General features: G+C 41.7%; 1 protein-coding gene across 4 annotated transcripts in view; it reads right to left on the reverse strand.

The window, feature by feature from the left end:
- LOC126405550 (serine/threonine-protein kinase BRSK2-like) overlaps nt 1-19,565 on the reverse strand; it is a 43,445-nt gene extending 23,880 nt beyond the window's left edge. For all 4 annotated transcript variants that reach the window (XM_050069328.1, XM_050069327.1, XM_050069326.1 and 1 more), the window contains exons 1-10: nt 18,161-19,565; nt 15,388-15,482; nt 11,045-11,130; nt 10,405-10,545; nt 8,335-8,451; nt 7,670-7,703; nt 7,509-7,577; nt 5,254-5,400; nt 671-702; nt 397-561 (exon numbers count right to left, since the gene is read on the reverse strand). In XM_050069328.1, coding sequence (XP_049925285.1) covers nt 397-561; nt 671-702; nt 5,254-5,400; nt 7,509-7,577; nt 7,670-7,703; nt 8,335-8,451; nt 10,405-10,545; nt 11,045-11,130; nt 15,388-15,482; nt 18,161-18,248 — 974 coding nt within the window. In that variant the 5' untranslated portion in view covers nt 18,249-19,565. The remainder of the gene's footprint in view (nt 1-396; nt 562-670; nt 703-5,253; nt 5,401-7,508; nt 7,578-7,669; nt 7,704-8,334; nt 8,452-10,404; nt 10,546-11,044; nt 11,131-15,387; nt 15,483-18,160) is intronic.
- Between the last annotated feature and the right edge of the window lie 5,187 nt (nt 19,566-24,752).

The raw sequence follows: 24,752 nt of genomic DNA on the forward strand, positions 1-24,752 counted from the left end.
AAGTGATGTGAGGACTCTAAAACTTCACCTGAGCCTCCCTCGGCATATGGGTGAGTAGATAATGGCTGAATTTTCATTTTTGGGTGCACTATCCCTTTAAGTCAAATCTAAATGCCTTGATGTTCAGGCACGTGGCCTTTGCACTGTCTAAAAAACACTGCGTCGCTGCAGGCCATGTGGCCTTGACCCTTAAATTAGGAAATATCAGGCTTGCACACAGTTCTGCTTTTTTCCCAGCATGCATCAACACGCTGCACATCTGTATGTCGTCCTCTGACACATCTGTTCCACCAGTTTAATGAGGACTCAACAGGTGTGTACTCCTGTACAGTGGTGCTCAGTGACGTGTTACCATCTCTTGGAAGTGGAAATGTTTGATGGGTTATATTTACTCACTCCTCACTTGTAAGGTCCTGTGTGAGTTTGACCCGGTCTCTGAAGCAGCCTAACGAGTACATGCTCTCCAGGACGTCAGGGTCCAGGTCTGTTAGGGACAGGATCCTCTTCACACACACCCGGCGAGGAGGCGGCTGCTCCGGGCAGGGCTCGTTACGACCACCCCTGAGAGGAAAGAGGTCGCCGTGATTAAAGTGAGAGTGTGACGACGGGAAATTTAGGAGCATGAGAAGAAAACAGAGAAACGCAAAGTAAGTAAGAACAGTGTACTTACTGGTACCAGGGGTGTTTCTGTATTGCTTCTAGCTGTAATCAAAAATAGAAGACAACATTATGGCACTGGTGAAAACAAAGTTTCCCATTTTTTCAGCTGATTTAACCCTAAAATTATACATCAACAAAAACTGAAACTGCAGCAGCCTCACAGAGCTCTCTGCGTGGCTGCAGACTGCTTTTTTCACTTTCTTGATCCCAGGAAAAGTAGATTTTGGGGGAAGGCAGGAGACACGTCCCCCTCGATATTTAGAACACATGCATTTGTCCCCTCTGATAAAAACATTAAAGTAGCAAAGGGCTTTTAATGTATTCTGACAGACTGCTAAATCGTGACTCATAAACACAACAGTGCCTCCGGTAAAGTAGTCGATGGCAGCGTGAAACATCAAAAGCAAAGGTTATAATTTTCCAAAAAATGGAAGGAAGATGACGCAACTATATACGGTTGAAGCAGGAAGTAACGTGACACATTTTCACCATAAACTGATGCAGAAAATTAAGTTTTAGGCCCTGATCACACAGAAAGTGTTTCAGCAGCTGGAGGCGACTTTTGTAACAGTTTTTAATGAGAATACTTTTTTTTTTCCTCACTTTTTTTTGCGTTGCTACGAGCCTCATGTTTCTGCACTTTCAGCGCCTGGCGTTTTTGCCGGAGCGCTCTGAACTGAGTTGAAAAATCTACGACTCAGAGTGCCCCACGTCATCTCTGCTTTTTACCCATTGTCGAATGGGATGATTTGAGAGGCGAGGCTTCTGTGGTGGTCACGACAACAAGTTTACAGTTGGTAAACAATGGAGGAGAAACTGGTGGTAGTGGTTGCTGGATACCCAGAGCTATAGGTTGTCAAACTGCCCCTGAGTCATCCTAAAATCTGCCTGTAAACGTCCATGATGGAGGAGAAGCTCCTGGACCAACTGGTGGTACTCCCCATGATCCAGCCTCTTTTTTAGGGTCTCATGTACCCACACAGATCTCTGTTTATCTGCTGACAGCCTCTCACCCTCAACCAGAGCTACAGACAGCACCCTCTGCCTCAACATGGCAGCAGCTACACACTGATTACTGTGAAAGACAAAAAGCGGTAGATTGATTACACAGGAAGGTTAGGGTGAGGAGATGATGAGGTGCTATCCAGCCTTCCATTTTCAACCGCTTATCCGAGGCCAGGTTGAGCAAAGTATTCCAGACGTCCCTCTCCTCAGCAACACTTTCCAGCTCCTCCTGGAGGACCCCGAGGTGTTCCCAGACCAGATGAGATATATAATCCCTCCAGTGTGTTCTGGGTCTGCCCCGGGGCCTCCTACCAGTGGGACGTACCCAGAACACCTCTAATGGGAGGTGCACAGAAGGATCCTGATCAGATGTTGAACCACCTCAATTGACCCCTTTTATCATGTAGGAGCAGCGGCTCTACTCCGAGCTCCCTCTGGATGTCTGACTCCTCCCCGTATCTCTAAGGCTGAGCCCAGACACCCTACAGAGGAAACTCATTTCGGCCACCAGTATTTAGTTTAACCAAAAAAAAGGGCAGTGCACCTTTCTGTGCGATCAGGGCCTTAGATAGTGAAAAGTTTCTGGGGGAGGACCCTCAGATCTTCCATGTAATATATGTCACCTCCCCAATGTTGAAAAACCCTACGCCCCTGCTCCCAGTATGTCATACACTCTGTAGACGTCCCCTCTGCATTCCAGCGGTAGCCACTGCATCAATACTGCGCTGTATCTCTTGGGGTGGGAGAAACAGAGCAGCTGCAGTTCTGCAAGCGTGTAGAAAGTTATAAGTGGGCCTGCTGCGAACACTGTGTGCAGAGAGGAAGCAGCTGTATGCAGCCAGTGAGAGCTCTGCATTGGTTAACTTATAAAGTCCTGTATGCAGCACAGAGACACTTCCTGTTTCCTAACTGATGTAAATATGATGAAGAAGGGGAAATAAAGACGCTCCTGATGTTCCAGCTGGATTTAAATCTGTCTCCTTACATGGAGGCTGGTTTCCATGGAGGCAACAAGACAGACAGACAGCCAGAGACAGAGAGAAAGACAGTCTGACCTGGTTTCAGGCTCCATTAATCAACAGCTCATCAGACGAAGCCACAGCTTTGATTAAATCTGCTCTGTTGTAGCTGAATGACTAACTGACCATGCAGGCTTTCTCTCTGTCAGCAGTCTCTGCAAACCACATTATCACAGCTGTCTCCGTCCCTCTGCCTCTTCAGCATGAATCCATTTCCACTCCACACGCCTGCTTCATCCCAGAGACTCTTTAAATCCTGAGTGCAGTGGAATTTCTTTCATTCACTCAGTCACTCAGTCATTCAGTCACTCAGCCTCTCCCCTCCAGCTCCCTCTGAGCTGCCGGTCTCTTTACAAGCCGAGCTTTCAGGAGCTGGTGTTTAGGTGAAAAGGAAGACATGTCCTCGTCTCTTCACCCTCATCCCTCTTTACAGCCACTCGACCCGTCCATACGTGCATCCTCCTTCCTACATCTCGGCCTCCATGAGCCTCGTCTCCAAATAAACCGCTGACTTGCCTCTGAGTCCTGTCATGACTCCTCTCCTGCCTTTAAGCAACACCTCAGGCTCATTCCCTCTTTCCACCTTCCTCCTCTCCCTCCTCTTCCATCGGTAAGGTCTCATGTCAGGGTCGATTTCTGTCACATCTCGAAGCAAAGCCAGAGGCTCGGTCTTCTCTTTCCTCCCTCCCTCCTAAATGTCTCATTCATGCTTCATGTGCTGTGGAAACTGATGTGCTGCAATGAGAGCGGTTACTGTTGGCTCAGCCCTGCCTGCCTGAGTTACTGCTGCTCCTCCATTCATACGCAGATAACAGAGGAAGATTCAACCCTCCACATGCTTATTCATCTTCTAAACAGAAGCCCTTTTTAAACAGGAATTGTGCAAATTTGCAAGAAAGCCCAATCAGTCTTTTTTCAGCATTGGCAGTATAAAAACAAAATCGGGGAGTGCAGCAAAATGCCTACCTACTTTTGTTTATACAGAATGTGCCTTTTTCACAGAGTAAAAGGGGCTAATGGATCCTTTACGTCAAACAGATGCACTAAAAAAAGGTTCTCATTTATAGACACAGCCGGCACATGTGGGTATTTCACAAAACGCAGGGGGAAAGAAAACCGACACTTCTGTATGTATTTATTTCTTAAATAAAAGTTTGTTTTAGTGACATGTCTGACAATTGTTTCACAACCTTGCCTGAACCAGAGTGTTCACGATCCCTGAAAGAAAAGCGATTTAAAAATCCCTGATGTCATCACAATGTAAAGTCTACGAACCAAGTGGGAACTTGTGGGCGGGGCAAGCTGGAGAAACCTTACTGTGCTACTGAGGAAGTAAACCTGGAAGGTAGAAACGTTTTTGCACCAGGTAAACAACTCCACTGAACAGGCACCATCTTGGCGTCCAGTATCTACTTTAAAAAATCTAAATCTATTAAAATCTATGAGATACGCCGGTCGCACTTTTCTGTGAAATATTCACCAAGAGAAATACACCATCAGCAAAAAAGCTTGAGTTGCTTAGTCATGGTTGGTTTTGCCTCTTCCTCTCCTCCCACTGACCGACATGAGCCAAAACAACAGCCTCAATGTTTAATATTTTTGGCAAACATTGATTTTGATTGATCTTTACCAATGTCCTGTATTACTGTAGACTCCAAATTTCATATCTCATCAGTGCACTGCTATGTTGCCAGCTGTAATCTCTATAGACAGAGATCTGCACAAGAATGCAGTATCTTAAGCATCAGGACAAGATTTTGGAATCAAAAGTGTTTCTGTTAGTAGTCAGAGTAGTGCTGACCAATCACGTTTGAGCGAGCTTTGATTGCCTGCAGGTAAAAGTTTCATGTGGAGAGCAAAAGAGGAGGAACGCTTTGGTTGAAATGCTTCTCTGACGGATCAGCTGATTGATGAAGGGAGTCAGCTGATAGATCACATGATTCCTTTCTATGCAACCAACTGGCGAATCTCATTCAGGGCGCCCTATTAAAACTGCTCTGGCCTGCCTACTGTTGCTGCTTCCTCTGCAAGCTGCTCTGCAACCTGCCTCCACCCCAGCTCCTCCTTTTCATGCTGTGTCTGACTTATCAGTGTCATTTCTGTTTGTCATTGATGCTGCTCTGTTCTGTTCCCGGGGGTCTTTGCTGCGGCTCTCCCTGCCTCAGGCTTTCCTTGTTAGCCTGTGGAAGGGCAGAGAGGTGTGCTCTCTCCACCTTAGGCTTTCCACTTACGCGCATGGAAGGGCAGAGGGGCCCCAGAACAGAGCCATACCACCAAATATAATACTGCAAATGGAAATAAAGTTTTCTTTGACTAAAGTGGTCCTGGCTGTAGAGATGAATTGAAATGTCAGAAGCTCAGAAGATAAAGTCTTGGCATGGATACCTGCTGGCTACGTTGGAAACCCTGAAATATCAGCCGCTGCCTCCAGAGGCTAAATCATAATCAGACCGATAGCTGACGGCGTCAGAGATTTAATTTTCTGTAGTTGAAAATATTTATCACTTATATGATTTAAAGACCGTTTCCATTAGCTGGTGTTTTAGCCCCACGGTCCCTCCCTGCTCACCGTGAGTCTCTTATCAGAGTTGACTTCTATCATTCCTTTGAGCAACGCTTGGCAGTCGGGAGGTATAAAGTGAGGCATGTGGAACACCCCGCTCTTCACTTTCTCTAGAAGCTGCCGCAGGTTATCATGGTCAAAGGGCAAGGCACCCTGGGAAGGGACAGGGGAAGATGGAGAGAAGATAAAACAGAGTTACAAAAAGATAAAATAATATTATTACTAATTTATGCAAGTAGCACCACATAGCATCAAACATGTCACACTCAGCATAGTTAAAGGAACAGTTCAACATTTTGGATAATGCACAAATATGTTATATTAAATATTTTACCACATTTTACCTACAACCGGCCGGTAAGAGTGGACCGAAAATGAACCTGACTCTGCCTAAAAGTACCAAAAATCTGCCCAGCAGCACCTTTAAAGCTCAATAATTAACATGTTTTATCTTGTTTGTACAACAACACAGGTGTAAAATGACAATTCAGTTTTACTACATTTAAGGATTAAACAGACAAGATGTAACGTGAGCTGTTGAGACACTCATTTGTCAAAATATTCCTTTAAAGGCACCCTGTGGATCTTCTTGGAGACAAACGCTGCTGTATCTTTGTGTTATGTCTCACAGAAAAACACTGTATGTATATTTAAGGCTTCACAAACGTGTGATTTTACATCTCTGTTTCCAGGCAGTCTTTTTCTCGCTGCTTCACTTCTTGGCAGGTTAACGCAGCCAACTGTCATTCAGTGGAAAAGTGTAAAGCCGGCGTCACCCACGCACTTGTGCATCGTACTACTTTGTCAGCAGAGCACAAGATATAAACAAAATGGTGACCAGCTCATCACAACATCGCTCCAGGCTGCCAGAAGCTCCACAAGGTACCTTTAAGATTTAATCCCGACAGTCTGAGCTGAGAGACGACTGAGTGAGGTTCAATATGATTATTGTTCTGTAGAGTCAGAGGGCAGAGAGTATGGAGGCAAGAAAGACACAAAAGTATTTGAATTTGTACAGTAGCTAATTACTTGATGTTGAAATTTAAACACTGTTGAATCAATAGCACTGAAATATTTTACTTTGAAAACCGTGTATTTGCCTTATTTCCTCTTTCAAAGTAAAACATGACTTTTCTTGAATTTTAAAAAATAAAGCAAATTTAAAAAAAATAGATTGAAGTTGCTCAAATTTGATTGGTCAAATTCAGATCTAAAAATTCAAGAAAAAAAAATTAAATAGCAACATCCAGCGTACCCAAGACAGGATAGGCAATCAAGCCAGAATATTTTAACCAATCAAATTTGAGCAATGTTACCTTAAATTTCTCTCCGCTTTTTAGATCTGAGTTTGACTAATCAAATTTAAGTAACCTAAATCTATTTTTGGATCTAAAATTCATAAACACTGAAAAAAAAAAAAAAAATCTCGTTATAATTTTAAAAAAGGAAATTTCAGAGTAAATACATTAAAATACATGGTTTTCAAAGTAAAATATGTCAGTGCTATGAATTTCATATGAAATGATATTTTACTTATTTATTTAAATTCTGAAACTTAAGTTTAGGATTTTTGTGAACCTGGAAAAAAAAATCTATTTCAGCTTTTGAAACTGCAAATCAAGAAATGTCACATCATAATTTCAAAGGGGCAGATTCAAAACAAATACATTCAGACACATGGTTGCCAAAGAAAAATATTTCATTACTTCAAATTTAATGTAAAATTATATTTTTATTTATTTATTTATTCAAATTCTGAAACTTGAATTTTGAATTTTTGTTCACTTTGAAAAAACACATTTAATTTCAGCCTTTCAAATTCCAAATCAAGAAATTTCCCATTTAAATTTGAAATAGGTAAATTTACAAATAAATTCATACACAGTTTTCAAAGTAAAATATTTCAATGCTATTAATGTAAAATGATATTTCATTTACATTTAGTTTTTAATTCTGAAACTTTTGGATTTTGTAAACTTTGAAAAAATATTTAATTTCAGATTTTGAAATTTCAAATCCAGAAATTTCACACTATATTTTCAAAGAGGTAAATTCATAAATAAATAAATAAATTCAGATACATGGTTTTCAAAGTAAATATTTCCTTGCTGTGGATTCAGTGTTGTTTAAATTTTAATATACAGTGTTGTGTGACTGTTAAAATTTCAATATTCATGTCTCTTATTTGCTTCCACAGAAAAAGCTGGTGAAAACTGGAAGAAGAAGAAGAAGAAGAAGAAGAAAGAAATGGATCTTCCTACCACAAGAAGAGCAAAGAGGATGACTCCACAACTCCAAACATCTGCCCTGCGACCGTCGTACTTTTCACCCTGAAACACAAAGAACAGGGTGGTGTTAGACATCCAAACACACACACACACACACACACACACACACACACGCTGAGAGGAGAGTAACATACCCTGATGACCTCTGGGCAGGCGTAATGTGGAGATCTGCGGAGAAAGAAGAAGCTGTTACTAAGTGATTTAACCAGAGACACACAGGTGAAGGACACTCGTGATGATTCATGTGAAAACACTGCAGTGAGAGCACAACAACCTGCTCTGAGAGTCACCGACCGAACAGGTGAATCCAGGTGAGAGCTACAATCTCTTACTAATTCTATCTGTTAAATCCATGTTCCTCCTGAAAAGCTTCTCATGAACAGAGTCATCGATGATGTAAAAAGAAGAGCAGCAGCGAGTGGACGCTCATAATGTTGTGCACACTTTGTGTTTATCACCAGTTTCACATCTTTGTAGTTCATTTACAACACAAGATGATACTTAAACTGTCCTGGGAATTAATGTCAATCGTAACCTTTCCCACTAAAGACAAAATTTAGATGTTGGTGGGTTTTTGTGGGGGAGGGGCTTAAAATATGCTCTGCTGCTGTCCCCATCCACAGCTGTACATCGCTCCGCTTCTGTGGCGGTACTCCTGCATGCTTCTCCAAACTGGGAGCATGCTGACCGCCATCTGCTGTACGCTGACTATGGATAAGCACCTCATATAACCCCACTTCAAAAGATCTGAAATGTCCCTTTACAAGCTCATTTTAACCCCTTCTGACCCAGCACTCACCCGCAACTGGTTTCCAACAGGCTGTCCCCGACTTGTAGCGAGGCCATGCCGAAGTCTGCTATCCTGATGTTGTTCTTCTCATCCAGGAGAAGATTCTCAGGCTTCAGGTCTCTGTGACTGGACACACACACACACACACACACACACACACGCTCAGTGACAGTACTTGAGTCTTTTTCCAGACAATAAACAGACACTAACTCTAATCTAAACTTGTTCATACTCTTGGTTGACGCCAACAGGACATGTTAACATTTTAGAAGGTTAAAGATCTAGCCTACTGTGTAGTGAACAGAATGTGCTCATGTGTATCCTGGTTTTAATGTTCTAATAACTGCATCTTCAATGGCAAACACTTGCATTTTGCAGTTTTCAGTTTAGTCATGGATTAGGGTAAAGTGTGAGTTGAGGTTAAGCATTGACGAAAACTATGTTATCAAAACATCTGTTAAGGTTAGGGGGAAACAAAATGCAGTGTTGTGCACGATCACATTGTAAAAGAGCTACCTCAAAGTTCACACAGATTAAACTAGTTCACATTCATAGTTCACTGTCCCAAAAAATAAATCAGTTTACAGTTATTTTTCCAGTTTTTAAAATAAAATCTTATGTTCATCAGTTACTTGCAGATGTTACCCAGGACTGGTTGGATGCTTCAACTTGATTTGTCATTTCAAATTTGTCGCTCATGTGGCTGATGTTTTGGGCTTGTTTTTTAGTACCCAGCAGGAACAATTGACCTATGGCTAAGCCCCGCCCTCAAACACAATGAGCCAATCACAGTGCGTATAGCCATTCCCATACACTGGGACATTCTCTGCCTGGACGTCCATTGAAATGCATTACAGAAAGTCAGTTTTGTTGGGTTTTATGAGCTTTTTCTGAGATGTGAAGTTTAAAAATGGTCAAACGGTGTGCATGGGGTACATGCAACTCTGACACAAGGTATCCTGAGAGGCTGGGCGACCAGGTGTATTTTTTACACTTTAAACCACATCTCAACCGAGAAAAGTGTCTCCTTTGGATAAAGTTGTGTGGTAACGTTAGACCACAACATCAACTCAACGTGAATAAGATTAACAATGATGTCTACATCTGTTCTAAGGTAAGTCAACATTGTGTTTGAGGCAACATATTGTCACTTTGCTGGAAAGAAATATAAAGTTATCTTTAACATCTCTAGCTAACGTTAGCTAAAGTTAGCCTAACGTTAGCTCCTAGCTGCGTTGTTCATCATGTCACCTTGTTTGCTGGGAGTTCATTAGCCTATTTTGTTCTAGTTTTGTACTTTGGTGATCGTACATCATTGTTAGCTGTTGTCCAAAGGGCTCTAGTTAAGCTAACGTTAACTTCTGGAGCTTAGCTTCATTAACTTATCTGTAATGGCAGAGATAACAAAGGTTGGCAAACGTTATGCTGAATGATTCAGTGTAAATACTGTAGCACCAAACTAACGGAGAGACACTCTTGGTAAAGATGGTAAAAAGGCCGTTATCCTTTTCTCATATTCTGAGCCAAAAACCTTAACTTCAGTGGCACTTTAACTTGTTGTCTTTGATGGTGATTTGTTCATAAAACTCCTTCGAATATTTATGAGAATTGGCTTCAGCAGTAGCTGTGTATGTGAACTGACAGTTGCACCAGGTATACACGTGTTGTGTCCAAGTCTTTTCCCCACCGTCCAATAGCTACCCTAATGTTTAAATGCATAGCACCCTCCTCCATGGTCAGGCAAAGGAGAAGGTTTGGTTCACATTTAGGAAGGGTAGAACTTATTGATGGGACAACCGGCTTCAACACAACACCGGCATGCACGGTGCCGTAAAACACGGAGCCTGAGCGTCGTTCGCTATCCTGAGAGTGAACCACGCTCACATTCACGTTAAATAGTTGCAAACGATTATGTGTGGTTGAGCATGTTTAATGAATGTGCTCTTTTAGTGTGTTCATGCATAACACTGTGGATTGATGGGGAAACAGACTTTGACACAAACACCCGAATTAGTGACGAGAAGTTAAGAGACAAAGAAGAAAGGGGGCAGGTCTTAAGGTCACTATCCTCTCACAGACCATATGGAGTGACTGTGGCAGAAGTCGAGGGCGGAGATGATTTGTCTGAAGAACTTCCTGGCCTCTTTGGGGGTCAGCCTGCCCTTCTTCACCAGGTAGTCAAATAACTCTCCGCCAGACACATGCTCCAAAACCAGGTACCTGACCAGGAGACAGGAGGGCAGAGAGATGACGACAGGTGAGGAGAGAAAAGGATCACTGGTCACAGGAACATGTTCTTCCTTTAAAGTCATGGATGCTTCTTTCAAACATAAAACCTCAAACACACACTCCCCCAATCCCAAATGGATCCCTTACAGACTCCTTGACTCAAGCCCTAAGCCCTTACACACCTAGGATCAATTCCATTTCTTCCCCTTAGCTCTTGTCTTGGTGCTTCCCCTGGTTTTGCGTGTTCACGTGAGGGGAAGTGGTGTCCCAATTCTCTGTCAGGTTAAGAGCTAACCTGACGAGTCCGTAAGGGATCCATTTGGGATTGGGGGACTCATAAGCTTCTCTACTGTCCACGTCATGTGGTTATTAATCTCAGTTTTGTCTAACAGAACCTCTTTTACCTTTCAGATTCAGACTCAAGGTTGTTTCTGCTCTGGCAGAAAGATAAAAAAAACGTCAGCAGAAAGGAAGATGAAGAGATACTCACAGGTATTTGTTATTCTCATAGACATCATGCAGCTTCAGAACGTGAGGGTGCTCTATTAGTTTAAGAATAGCTATTTCTCTCTCCACCTGGATGGACAGAGGGGGTGAAGGGAGAGAAAAGAGGAGGACGAGGTTAACAATGACAGAGATTAAAATGTCAGGAGGAAGAGGAAGGTAAATATGACGTGAGGTGGAGAGGGAGGGAAGTCAGTGTAAAGGCAGAGTTTTGTCAAATGTTACATTTGTTATATACAGACCCTTTCCAAAAAATTAGAATATCATGGAAAAGTTGTTTCATTTCCATAATTCCATTCAAAANGGAGAGGGAGGGAAGTCAGTGTAAAGGCAGAGTTTTGTCAAATGTTACATTTGTTATATATATAATGTTACAGTCAAATTATTTAGTGACAGAAACAAGTCATTATGGTAACAAACGCAGCTGTAGGTCTCCTTTCACACTGCTCATCAAGGCGGGAATTTCACGCTCTTATTCCGCCTTGCTGTTCTGTATAAAAGGTACGATCGCAGAATGGGGTACAGAGTTGTCTCGCCTTTAAGCTGGTATCAGAGGTAGTAACAGCGCCAAGACGATGCCTGTAGGTATCAGAGGTAGTAACAGCGCCAAGACGATGCCTGTATAAAAGGGACAGCCGGCAAGACGGGATCACGGGCGGCTCAGGTGTGACGTTTTGACGACGTGTAATGTATATGACCCGTTGTGGGAAATTTAAGAGGTAGGTGATAGCAGTTAGCAGCTAACTTAAAGAAGAACAGCGGCCAAAAATGTCCGCAAATTGGGAAAACAATGAAGTCCAGAAGCTCCTTACCCTCTGAGCAGAGGACGAGATCAGCCGCCACAAACAGGGACAGTAAATTATTTTTTAAATTTTATTTATTTAACCTTTATTTTACCAGGAAAAAACTCTTGAAATTGAAAATCTCTTTTTCAAGAGTGTCCTGGCCGAGACAGGCAGCAACACAGAGCAAAAATCCAAATTAAAAAACATGCAGCTCTTAAAGGAGCAATATAAAACACAAAATGAGATTACTTCAAGGAAAAGCCAAAAAGTATGTGAATACATGCTGTAAGTGAACCATAAAAACTACACCTGATTAACCCTTTATGACCATGATCATAGAACAAGTCCGCCAGAGCATATCTTTACATTTTTACATGCTGAAACAGCGCTCTGGGACACGATAAATGATATGTTAGTGTAACTCCTCCGGTTTTATATGCAAAAAGAATTATTGCTCTATCTCATTTGTTTGCAATTCTACCGGCATTTAAAAGTACATATGCAATGCTGCCGTCGGTGTTAAAGGGCTACGAGCAGCTAAAATACATCCTGACATATAGGATGTGGCGTATAGATGATTGTGTACAAATATCCTGCAGCAGAGCTTTGAAACGGCCAAGAGGAACCAATGAATACAACCTCTCTGCAGAAGATTTTCACATATAAGGAGCTGCAGACATAAGTGCTCGTTTGCCAAACTCTGTATGTTTCTCGGCACAGACAATAAAAACATGTTCTGCGAACGGAGAGCAGACATTTTCATTTTTTTGCTTATTGTTTAATACTGACATGTCATGCCATTGTTATTGTTTATGAGGTGCTGCCAACATGTCATGTGTCACACTAGAGGCCGATGCTTTTGTGTTACATGTCACGCCTCTTTTGCTTACATGGAAACAAGGCGTAGGTGCATGTGTATGGTAAGCTAGCTCAGACCGAACTTACTTAAATTGTGTTCACACCTGGAGTGGATTAAAACAATTTGCGTGACTGAATTACATGTAGAACCAATGTAGAGATGCGATTAGATGCACGCAACACAAATGACACAAAATACACAAATTAAGCAGCACAAATGAAGCAAGAAGCACAATTTCACGTCATACACTTATTCCCGTGTTAAAAAATCTGTACTTCAGCAACCAATTCACGCCATGATAGCCAATCAGCATTGAGATCCACTCAAGTTCATTCATTGATTCAGTGATTTCACAAGCATATGACGCGCATATAAAGCAAGTCAGTACAAAATAATCTAGCGTTCAAACTCACACAAGTACCGCTACGCCAAAATTCACATCATGTTTGGTGTGAGCACAACGTTAGATTTTCAACTGCACTAATCAATATTCACGCGAGACTTGAGAACTAGCACCACCACTAGCTATCAGCTAGTCTCGCGCGAGTTGCCATGTAAACACAGCACTCCTGCAGGGCAGGCTAACTGACCACGGTGAGAAATGATGCTATAAACGTGGAGTAAATTACGTCTTTTCAAGTCAGTTTTGCATGCTGTGGCTTCAAGGCACTTGGATTACGACGGACGAGCTGTTCTGACGTTTTTGAAATGTATTAGTGGAGTTTTATTACATTTTCAAAATGTGGGTTCCATGCACTTCAAGTGTAGCTATTACTCCGGCTAGCTGTTATCCTCTGATACCCCGAACGAGTTTTGTGGATTAAAAAACTACACTGGACTTCTTGTCGGCATGAGGGTCAGTAAGTACTGTCTGTGTTTTCATTCTAAAGTGGTCATTTCCTTTAAGACTTGAATGCGTCTCCACATGCGTCTTGAGTGACCACATGGGATCCGATCTCACTTCCCCGCTCTATATGCAAATAAACACATACATCATTTCTGTTTGCAAATATGTTGCTATTTTACCTGCCGGAGGTGGCATTGCACTTGCGGTGCAAATAAATGAAAAGAGGAAGAAGAAGTGCACTTCCAGTGAAGAAGAAGTTTGCAAAGATCTTGCCGCGTGGGCAAAATCAAACCAACACAGACCGAGTCTGTCCCTTGGCATTTTTAGGGCAAACCAAAACGCCCAAGATGTTTGACTTGTGATGTATCACTTTAAAACGATGTCCTTGGTGCACGACCGAGTAAAAGCCCTGCTGTGAAGTCTTCTTCTTCATCATGTAGTGAAAAGAAATGATGAATTTTAGTCAGCCCAGTCGCCAGAGGAAAATGTTGGAATTGTACATTTCTGCAAACCACTAACCTGCCAGTGTTCTCGTGGCTATTTAGGCTCCAATCAAGGGTGATTTGTAGAGATCCGTCAACGTCGTTCCAGCAACTTTTTAAGCTCCAAACATGTTTTGTAGCAAGTCATCGCTGTATTACTATCGTCTTGTTAGGCTCCAAAGATGGGTGTTCTGTAGCAACCATCTGTATTTTTCCAGCAGCTTTTAGGCTCCGACTATGGCTGCTTTTTCATCACCCATCTGCATTTTGAGTCCGTATTTCCGCCTGTGCAATGGGCTTCAGTTGAGTAGGCAACCCTTCAGTGTGCCCCAGAGGACATTAGCGTACACACTGCTGAAAGAATGTGGCCATTTGCAGCTCAGACCACCTCCAAATATAGTCTGAGAGATCGGATCTCAAGATGCAATGAGGACACATTGGTGCATTCACACCTGTACTGTCAAATTGAGATCCAGTTACATGTTAATACCAGGTGTAAACAGGGCTGAAGTGTATATGAGAGGATGAAAAATGGGCAACATCTGTCAGAAACACTTTCACAGACTTGTCATGTTTCTCCTCTGTGTTGGTGCCCTGCAGAGCAGGAAGCTAAAAGCCACGTTTGGAGTGTCAACAGGAAAAAGCTTGGAGTTAAACGTGCTTTCGCTGACCTTCCCAGCTGAAGCTAAAGCACACAGCAGCACAGTAATGCGGTTACTGGCAGTTAGCACCCCGAGGAGGCAACGGGCAGCTTTCCAAAGCAATACAAATGAGCAATACTGTATGAACCAGATGACCGGGGACTGGTGGCATTTCCAGGGGACGAAGGGTGCAAACGACATTTATTTCTGCACTTGTCACCTGCATTTGTCATCACAAGAAATCTGGTCAAACACACACATATCTCTAAATTATGTTCAAATATGCTGAGATATTTTGTATGACACCTTGACACACAGCACATCCTCATGCCCAAAGTTTTAATGCTGTAACCTGCTGTATCTTAAAAAGAGAACGTAATCAGCCACATTAGAAACGCCAACATGAAAAAGCTATTTCAATCTTGTTTCAGTCCAGTGTGTTTCAGCTGCAGCAGCTTTCATCAGAGGGCTTAATTAGCAGAATGAAATCATCTCTATTGTTCGGTATATAGAGGCAGTGCCCACACACAGACGGGCTTTTCTTGACTAAAATAAAGACTCCATTTCTGTTGCTATTTCTGCCGGCTGGAGGGTGCAAGCTGACATGATTTGAGCCTCGCAGTTACCATAATGAAAGTGGTAGTGATTACAGACAGAGTGGATTCAGCTCGGAGACAGATGGACAAGTGGATGAGGTCAATCAGAAGTATCGTACCTTCATTAGAACGGATTCAGAGAGTTTCTCTCTGTTGACAATCTTTATGGCCACCTTCTGTCCTGTTATACAGTGGACGCCCAACTTCACCAGTCCTGAAAGACACAGAGGGAGAAACTGTTGGAATATCACAAATCATCATGCAGCGTGAAAACAGGAAGGAAGGGATGTCATAAATAATTCAAAAAGCTTTACTGACACTGTCACAAGCACTGACCAAACTCTGCTCACAAAAAGACGGATTGGAATATTTGTTAAAAGCCCTGCTGTGATGTCTCCTCCCTCCACATGTAGCGAAAAAAATATTCACCTGTGATGAATTCTAGTCAGCCCAGTCGCCAGAGGACAATGTTGGCATTGTACGTTTCTGTAAACCACTAATACGTCACATTCATGCGCGTCATATCAACGTTTCTAAAGTGACGTAATATATGAGCTGATTTTGTCATCAGGAGGAGGAGGGGATGGTGGATGGCGTTACACCAAGGCAAGATGGCTGCCAAGCTGCAGACCACTGTTCAACACCAACAGAGACAAAACGGGTTGTGTTTTAGCTACTCGTCGGCTACTTTTTAGGCTCCAAACGCAGGTGTTTTGTAGCACTCAGTATTTTTCAAGCAGCTTTTTAGGCTCCACGCATGAGTGTTTTGTAGCAACTTATCAGTGTTTTTGCGGCTGCTTTTTAGGCTTCAAATGTGGATGAATTTTATCGACCTGTTGGTGACTTGGAGCAACCTAACAACGTTTGGTTGTTAGGTTGTTGGTTTGTACTGTGGTTTTTTAGGCTCCGATCTTTGGTGTTTTGTAGCAACCTGTCTTTGTTTTTCGAGTGGCTTTTTAAGCTTTTTTGTGGTGAGTCATCACTGTTTTTCCATCGTCTTGTTAGCCTTCAAATATGGGTCTTTTGTAGCAACCTGTCTGTGTGTTTCGAGTGGCTTTTTAAGCTTTTTTGTGGTGAGTCATCACTGTTTTTCCATCGTCTTGTTAGCCTTCAAATATGGGTCTTTTGTAGCAACCTGTCTGTGTTTTTCTGGCAGCTTTTCAGGGTCCCAACGTGGGTGTTCTGTAGCAACCCATTGCTGTGTTTCCAGGGACTTTTCAGGCTCCAAACGAAGGTGTTTTGTAGCAACCATCAGTGCTTTTCCAGTGGCTCTTTAGGCTCCAAACTTGAATGTTTTGGAGCAACCTGTCAGTGTGTTTCCAGCAGCTTTTTAGGATCCAAATGCAGGTGTTTTGTAGCAGTCAGTATTTTTCAAGCAGCTTGTAGGCTCCACACGAGTGTTTTGTAGCAACTTTTCAGTGTTTTTCCAGCTGCATTTTAAGCTACAACCATGGGTATTTTCAAGCAAACTGTCAGTGTTTTCAAGTGACATTTTAGGCTCCAAACTTTGGTGTTTTGTAGCAACCTGTCTGTGTTTTTCGAGTGGCTTTTTAAGCTCAAAATGTGGGTATTTTGTAGCAACCTATCGGTGTCTTTCCAGCAGCTTTTCAAGCTCCAAATGTGTTTTTTGGCGAGTCATCACTGTTTTTTCAGTGTTAGTCTTCAAGTGTGGGGCTATTGTAGCAACCAGTCTGTGTTTTTTGTTGCATCTTTTCAGGGTCCCAACGTGGGTGTTCTGTTGCAACACACTGCTGTGTTTCCAGGGACTTTTCAGGCTTCATAGGAAGGTGTTTTGTAGCGAACCATCAGTGCTTCTCCAGTGGTTCTTTAGGCTTCAAACATGAATGTTTTGTAGCAACCTGTCAGTGTGTTTCCACTGGCTTTTTAGGCCCAAATGTGGGTATTTTGTGACCAAAATCAACAAATTGGTGTTGGTTTTTACCCAGACATTGCTGTTTCCTGCTGGGATTGTGCCACCAAAACCGATTTTAAGCCAAAACGATCTTTTTCTAACCATAACCTTGTGTTAACCACAGCATTGTGGTTAAGAAAGTTTCAACGTACCCACTACATAATAATGCACAAATGTAACGTATTCGAGTTTTGCAGAAACAGACACAAAAAATTTTTTCCTGGCGATTGGTTTTATTTAAGGAGATCCTTCAGGGAGATGGTGGCAGAATAAAACCATGGGAGATAAAAGGGCTTACAAGATCAGGGCATCTGCAGGTCCTTACAAGGTCTTAATTTATTCAATAGTAGGCCTTAAAAGTCATTAAATCATTAAGATCACTTTATTACAATTATATATTTGTATCCTTCCAGCCCATTGAATGTGAACTCAGGACATTGCTGTAAAGGAGCTTAATGCTCAGTCAGTTTTCCCTGAACAAACAATGGTTGATGAAATCACCTTAAAATTTGAAATTTTTAGGTCTTAATTGCCACAGACATTTTATCTAGTTCATGTTTTAATTTCTTTTTGGCAAAATGAGTCAGGCTCTTACACAGCTCTCAGGTTACAAATCTTTAAACCCAACACTTTACTTACCTGTTGTTAAAATGTGCCGTAGATTAACCCTGTCTCACTCTGATAAGCATATTCCAACATAAACCCAACCTGTGCATGGGACCACCCAACTAACCTCCATATTCCCTGCAATGCTGTTGTAAGAAGAAGATGACTGTCCAAATATTACTTTTAAAATCTGGTTAGAAATAAACTTGCAAAAGTCTTATAGGACATTAAATCTAAGAGTCTGGAGCCTGCACCCCTGAGACGGATGAAAGCATGAGCACATCATGTATTAAATTGATCCTGACTGCTGGAATCAGCTGATGCACCGTGCAGACGTCCTGCTCGCTGTGCCGGGTAATTCAGGAGGTTCCTACCTGTCTGTCCCTTCCCGAGGGTCTTCTCCAGCCGGTAAGGCCCCACATACTGGTTGGACTGGCCCACCGTCAGCTCCTTGCTGCTCATCCTTCCCGAGGTGAAATTCTCTTCCTGATATAAGGCAGATCAAGATCGCGGTGGCTCCTGCTCCGTGCGTAATGCCGTAACGCACATCACAGGCGGCGGAGAGGAGAGGAGAGGTGCGGAGGACTGGTCGTGATCTAAAGCCGGGCCCTGCAGGCTACTCCCATGCACTTGTTTGTCATGCGGCCAGGTCCGTGCTGGGAGTGAGAACCGGCCCAGTTTCCACTCTGTAAGGCCTAGAATAAAGTCTGTCCCGGCGTGTGTCTCTGTCAGCACAGCACAGAAAGCAGCATCACTCAGAGGGAAGGTAGAAAAGATGAGAGCGAGGAGGACGCGTGAGGTTTGACCGGTGCCAGTGATGGGAGATACAGTCACATCCAACCCACCCCCTGCTATAAATAACAGTCGTTTAAAGCTGATTGATCCCGTGTAGCTTATGCAGCTGGCCAAAAGTGGAGCAGAAAAGAAAGATCTCATTCAGACCCGGGCAGGAAGGCTACATTTGCCACGGATTGATTTCTGTAAGAGCTGAGTCTCAAATATCCCAAGTCAGAATGCCCTGATTGAATCCATTCTGTGATCGATATCAGGGACCCCCCTCCTCTCTGCTGCTGCTGCTGCCGTCCAAAAATGTTTCCATCATCCTCCCAGGCTCAAACATTCCCCTTCTCCTCGCTCCTCAAAGCCAGGCCTGCTTCGCTCAGGATCTGCCTTTCTGTGCAGATGCGTCGTTGTCCAGATAATAATCTATTATCACAACAGCATCAGCAAGAAGAATGGGTTTTCCAATATCCGGTGCACACTTTGGCTCACCCCTCCCCGGCCCTGCATCAGGAAATAGAGGAAGAGGGGGGAGAGCATGTAAAAAGGCAAACAGCCTCCGGCAGACCGGCCCCAGACACGCAGACGGAACGCGCCCTCGGCCGGGACAGCTGCAGCCGGGAGAGGTGCTCGATGTGCGGCAGGAGGATCAGCGCTCGGCCCGGTGATTAATCCCGTTTGTGGAAACAACAAGCATCCTCAGCTGGCCTGGTGGCAGCCGACTCCCCGCCTCTCCTCCCCGTGTGCCCTCTTCCTCCCTCCTTCTCTTCCTCTCTGTCTCTCTTTCTGTCTCCCTGGCCGGCTCTGCTCATGATATCACTGCATCTCCTCCCGCCTCCTGTCTCCCGCACTAATTATTCAAAAGATAATAAAAAATAAAATTGGCTCTGCAGAGGTTCAGCTCGTCAGAACTTGTCCGCAGCCACAGGAGTGTCCATCACTGACGGGATGGCCTCTTCACTTCCACTGCTGCCCGTAACACCCCCGTTTCTCTTTCTCTTTTTTTCCCCACCTCTCACACTCCTCCTCCTCCTCCTCCCTCTCTCGAGCTTCCTTCTCCTCATCGGTCAGCATCAGCATCCGGGTCCCTCTCCCCTCCCCACCCCTCCTCCCTGACTCTGTGCCGCCGCCACCCTGTTTTACTACAGCAGATCCCACATGATGAGACTGTCTGTGAGAAGAAACATATCAGGACACCAACACCAAGTCAGACTCTCAGGAAGATCAGGTCCAAGGGAGAATATAAACTGTAAAATATTTGACTGTAGATTCACAGTAAATTACTGGCGACTTGGTGCATCACTTTCACAGTAACTGACTGTGTCATATTTACAGTAAATTACTGTGACATGACAGCTGTATAATAATAATTTCTCAATATAACACGCTTCTGAAAACAGAGTTACAAAGTGCTTTACATGTAAATATATAAAACAGACAAGAGATGAAAACAACAACTGATAAAAACACTTTGGTTTATAAAAACTGAGGAAATAAAAGACAGTTTAAATTAACGTAAAACCAGGAAAGGCTCTCTAATTAAAGTCTGTTTTAAGAACTGACCTAAAAGAGGTCACTGACTCAGCCGACCTGATTTCCTCGGGCAGATTGTTCCAGAGCCTCGGGGCCCTGACAGCAGAAATATGATCAACTTTAAAGTTGCTATGTTGGACTTGTTAGAATGCAGTTTATATTTTGCACATTTAAACACGTATGGGGCAACACTAGCATTCATTGCAAGTCGTATTTCTGTGCACCTGATGAATGTAAGTCCAATATTCACTCCCCTTTTACCTCTGCTTTTGGTCCCCACCAACTCCAGCCACACACCGGGCTCATTCTCACTCAGACCTCGTCACATATTGATGTTCTGGTCATGGACTTTCCACGTCCACATATGATGTCCAAGGTACCCTGGGTGTGTTGGTTATTGACGTTCTGGGACGCCGTGTCAACTTCAGCCTGTTACATGCATTGTCTGTTTTCAAAATACACTTCTGTTTTCACAGGAAATGTACAGTTTGTATACAGTCTCTTTCAAAATAAAAGCACTACATTGGTACAACACCCCGGATTGACTTTTTTTTCTCCCTTCAACAACAAACACATGTGGTTGGGTTTAGGAAATAAGAACCCGGGTTTGGCTTTACAGTCTTACAGGAAGTGAATACCTGCCTCCCGGGTGTAAATGTGGTGGTTGTTTGACCCATCCACCACCCCTCCCACCCATCCTACTCGACCTACTCAGACTTCCACTGCTTTAACTTTCGTTGTTGTCCCCCTACATTTCCCCCTGATGCCACTGGGGACCATTAAACAATAACGGCGACTGGCCACATATCACACTGCCGTGAAAGGACGACTTTTTCGTCGGTGTCTGACACCGGAAGTCACTGACTAAGCGCTGGATTTCGACAACTTTGGAGTGAAACTGGGCTGCCCCAACAGCAAACACTCGGTCCCCTTTTGTTTTCAGCCTCTGACACAGACAAAAGACCTCGGCTGCCCGAGGACCTCAAAGTACATCCTGGCGTGTATGGTATTAAGAGGTCAGACATATAGCTGGGAGAGAGACCATGAAAAGCCTTAACAGTAATCTGTAAAATTTTAAATCTGTTCTAAAACATACTGGGAGCCAGTGTAAAGAAGCTAAAACTGAAGTGATGTCATCAGATCTCTGGCAGCTGAATTTTCAGCTGAATTTTGACCAGTCTGCAGCCAATTCACAGGTTTTTGATTCAGGCCTGTAAAATCATCTCTGTGTCTTTAAAAATTAAAATGGATTGTATTTTTTGAAAGAATTTGTCAAGTAACAAATGTCGACAACAATCTCTTTTGCCTGAGTTCAGCTAAAGAAATGTTGTTGACATCCAGCTTTTAACATCAGTAAGGCAGTCAATAACTGAACAAGGTCTGTGGATCTAATGATCAGGTATGTCTGTGTATCATCAGCATAAGAATGAAAAGAGACACTGTGTCTCTGAATAATGTGCTGGAGGGGAAGCGCGTACGAGGAGAATAAAACTGGTCCCAGGACGGACCCCTGAGGCACACCATACTTATGAGAAGAAAATTAAGAGAAATGGTTGTTGACAAAGACACATCCTGTTCATTCAGTTTTAGCCTTTAAGATGATAATAGTGTAATTTATTGTGAAATATTACAGTGAAATATTTCTGGAAATATTTTGCAGTGTAGAAACACGAGCAACACTTTGTAATCAGGGCACCAAACATGCCCAATTAATGTATGACTCATGATAATTTAATGTACAGGATGTAACATGACTTGATGTGATGAGTTCACACTTTATAGATTCATGTTAATTAATGTTGATTCACAGTTTTTTTCAGCTGGTCGTCAGACGCAAACATCTGCATGCTGCTGCACGAGTCAGTGCTCTCTATGTGACATTTACATTGTTAGTTATCATATGTGTTTAATTAAAGGTCCAGTGTGTAGGATTCAGGGGGATAAAAAACAAAAAAAGAAATGCAAGAGATACATTAGGTTTGTAAATTTACGTTAGGGTCTTAACTTTTCATAAAGTACGTAATGTAACGACCCCCAATTGTTTCACCCAACCATTATTATTTTTCTAAAGCTAACCTTAATAATGTCACATTGGATACATTCCTATTTGTTCAGTAGATAACGTCATGCCCAACTATGATTCTTTTCCTAAACCTAACATACGTAACTTTACATTTGATTTGTAACTTAACGTAAAGTACGTAATGTGATGATTCCAAACTATATTACTTTACCAAAACCTGACCTATGTAACTTTACGTTGAGTACGTAACTCTACAAAAGATACCTAATATGATGACGCCCAACCATGATTCTTTCCCTGAACGTAACCTCCATAACTTTACTTACCTAAGTGTAATCATGTATAATTGCTTTGCTAAACCTCTTCTAAATAACTTAATGTTGGATGCGTAACTTTACGTGAGGTAGGTAACATAATGCCTGACCATGATTCTTTCCCTAAACCTAACTTACGTAACTTTACGTTAGGTTCGTAACATGATGACGCCCAACCATGATTCTTTCCCTGAACGTAACCTCCATAACTTTACTTACCTAAGTGTAATCACGTAACATTGCTTTGCTAAACCTAATCTAAATAAATTTCTGTTGGACATGTAACTTTACGTGAGTTAGGTAACATAATGCCTGACCATGATTTTTTCCCTAAACCTAACTTTACCTTAGGTTCGTAACATGACGATGCCCAACCATGATTCTTTTCTGAAACCTAAACTATGTAACTTAGCTTTCCTTTGCCTAACCCGTATGATGTTACTTGCTTAAACCTAACCTAACTAACTTCAGTATGTAACTTTACGTTAAGTATGGAACGTCAGGACGCCATTTGTAGAGCAGTAATTTGTTAAATATCATACAAACCGTTTGTTTGAGAATTTGTGTGTAATGTTTATGTTCTGAACCAATACACTAAAATTCCTCGTATGTGGAATCTTATTTAGCAATAAACCAGATTCTATTTCGCTTTCTGATTGCAGTGTGTCACATATAAACAAGTGTTAGATGAGTCATTGTTCCCTAATATAGCCTGATTGTACTTTCCATTAAAAAGACAAATATACAGCTTTAATTTGAAGGAGTACGTTGACTAGAAGGGACAAAACATTTACTGGGAAAAAGCTTTCTCACATTGGTGGCACCACTGCAGGTAGGTCATAACAAATATATAATGACAATAAAATTAAATAAGTCATGTTCCTTCCCCTTGGCTGTAAATGTATGTGCTTATTTCAATAACATCAAATGAAAATACAGATAACAGTGAGCTGATGAAGAGTCACTGAGCACCGCTGACCTCTGGGACAGATCAGAACGTACACTGAACTCCATACTGTGATTAATGTTCACATTGTGATATCTGTTGGACGCTGACTCCCAAATCTTTATCCCTTTTAATCTTAATCTCTTGATGTAGCCCAGATTATCTAATGGTGTCATGTATGTAAATCCACGCCTGAGACTTTATATCTGTGTCATAGATGGTTTTCCACGTGAACGTGCACCAGTCTTCTCCTCTGACAGCGTCATCACCAGAGATCTGTTTTTCTTTTAGTAAAGGTACAAACTCCAGAATCAGGGCTCTGTTACAGGATAATATGGTTTCTGTTCCTGCAGAAACATTTTATCAGAGTCATTTTGTTGGCGACATTGACGTGACGTTTGGTTCTTAATAAAAACCAAAAAAGTTTCTCCTAATGAATAAGGTAAAAAAGGTGTCATTTAAATTGATCCAGCAAAAACATTCTTAAAGAAGTTAAAGGGTGACGTTGATGTAAACTGCTCTTTTTGTGACTTATATCTTGAAACGTGCACCAATTTATTTTGGTCCTGTACTTGTACATTGTGGAAAGATATCACTAAATTTATAGCTGACAACATGATGTCAGGTTTTACTATTCACCTTAAAAATGTTGGATTTGGGTGCTGTGATTACTGTAACAAAGATATTAATGCTTTTTTCTTATTAATCTAATTTTATTTCTCGCCAAATCTCGCCGTATTTATTAAGGAAATGGACCGATACGTGTCGACGATTTATTCCTCACAAAACAAAAAAGCTGTCAAAATGATAAATATATGCAATATCTTCAAAATTCCTCCTCTAACTTCCACTCGTGTCTTTATTTTAATTTTAATTTATGTTACATTTGTTTTACTTTTGTTGTCCCTTTCTGTTTGGTCAAAATATAGTTATACAATTTTCTTATCAGATATAATTTTAAAAATGATTAATTAATATAATTTTTTATTTAATAATTAAGAATATAATTTATAATGAAATCATTGGAAATAATATTAAACTTTTAATTTAAGAAATATATTTTATCACTAATATCATTTTCAATATAATCAATAGATTTTTATAATTAAAAAAATATGATTTGATAATTAAATAATCAGAATTTTATATAAAGTTGAATTAATTTAACAGAAATTTAATTAATTTGATTAAGTAAAATATAATATCTTAATAAAATATATTAATTTAAATATTTAATAATTAAAATAAATAAAATTCAAATTATTTAATTTTTAATTTTCAAAATAAAATATAATTTTTTTTAATCATTAATTTTAAAAAAGCACAAATTAGAGAAAAGTATGAGCCACAAACATAGTTTTGTGTCTCTA

This window comes from Epinephelus moara, chromosome 18, assembly GCF_006386435.1.
Source record: "Epinephelus moara isolate mb chromosome 18, YSFRI_EMoa_1.0, whole genome shotgun sequence".
Lineage (NCBI taxonomy): Eukaryota > Metazoa > Chordata > Actinopteri > Perciformes > Serranidae > Epinephelus > Epinephelus moara.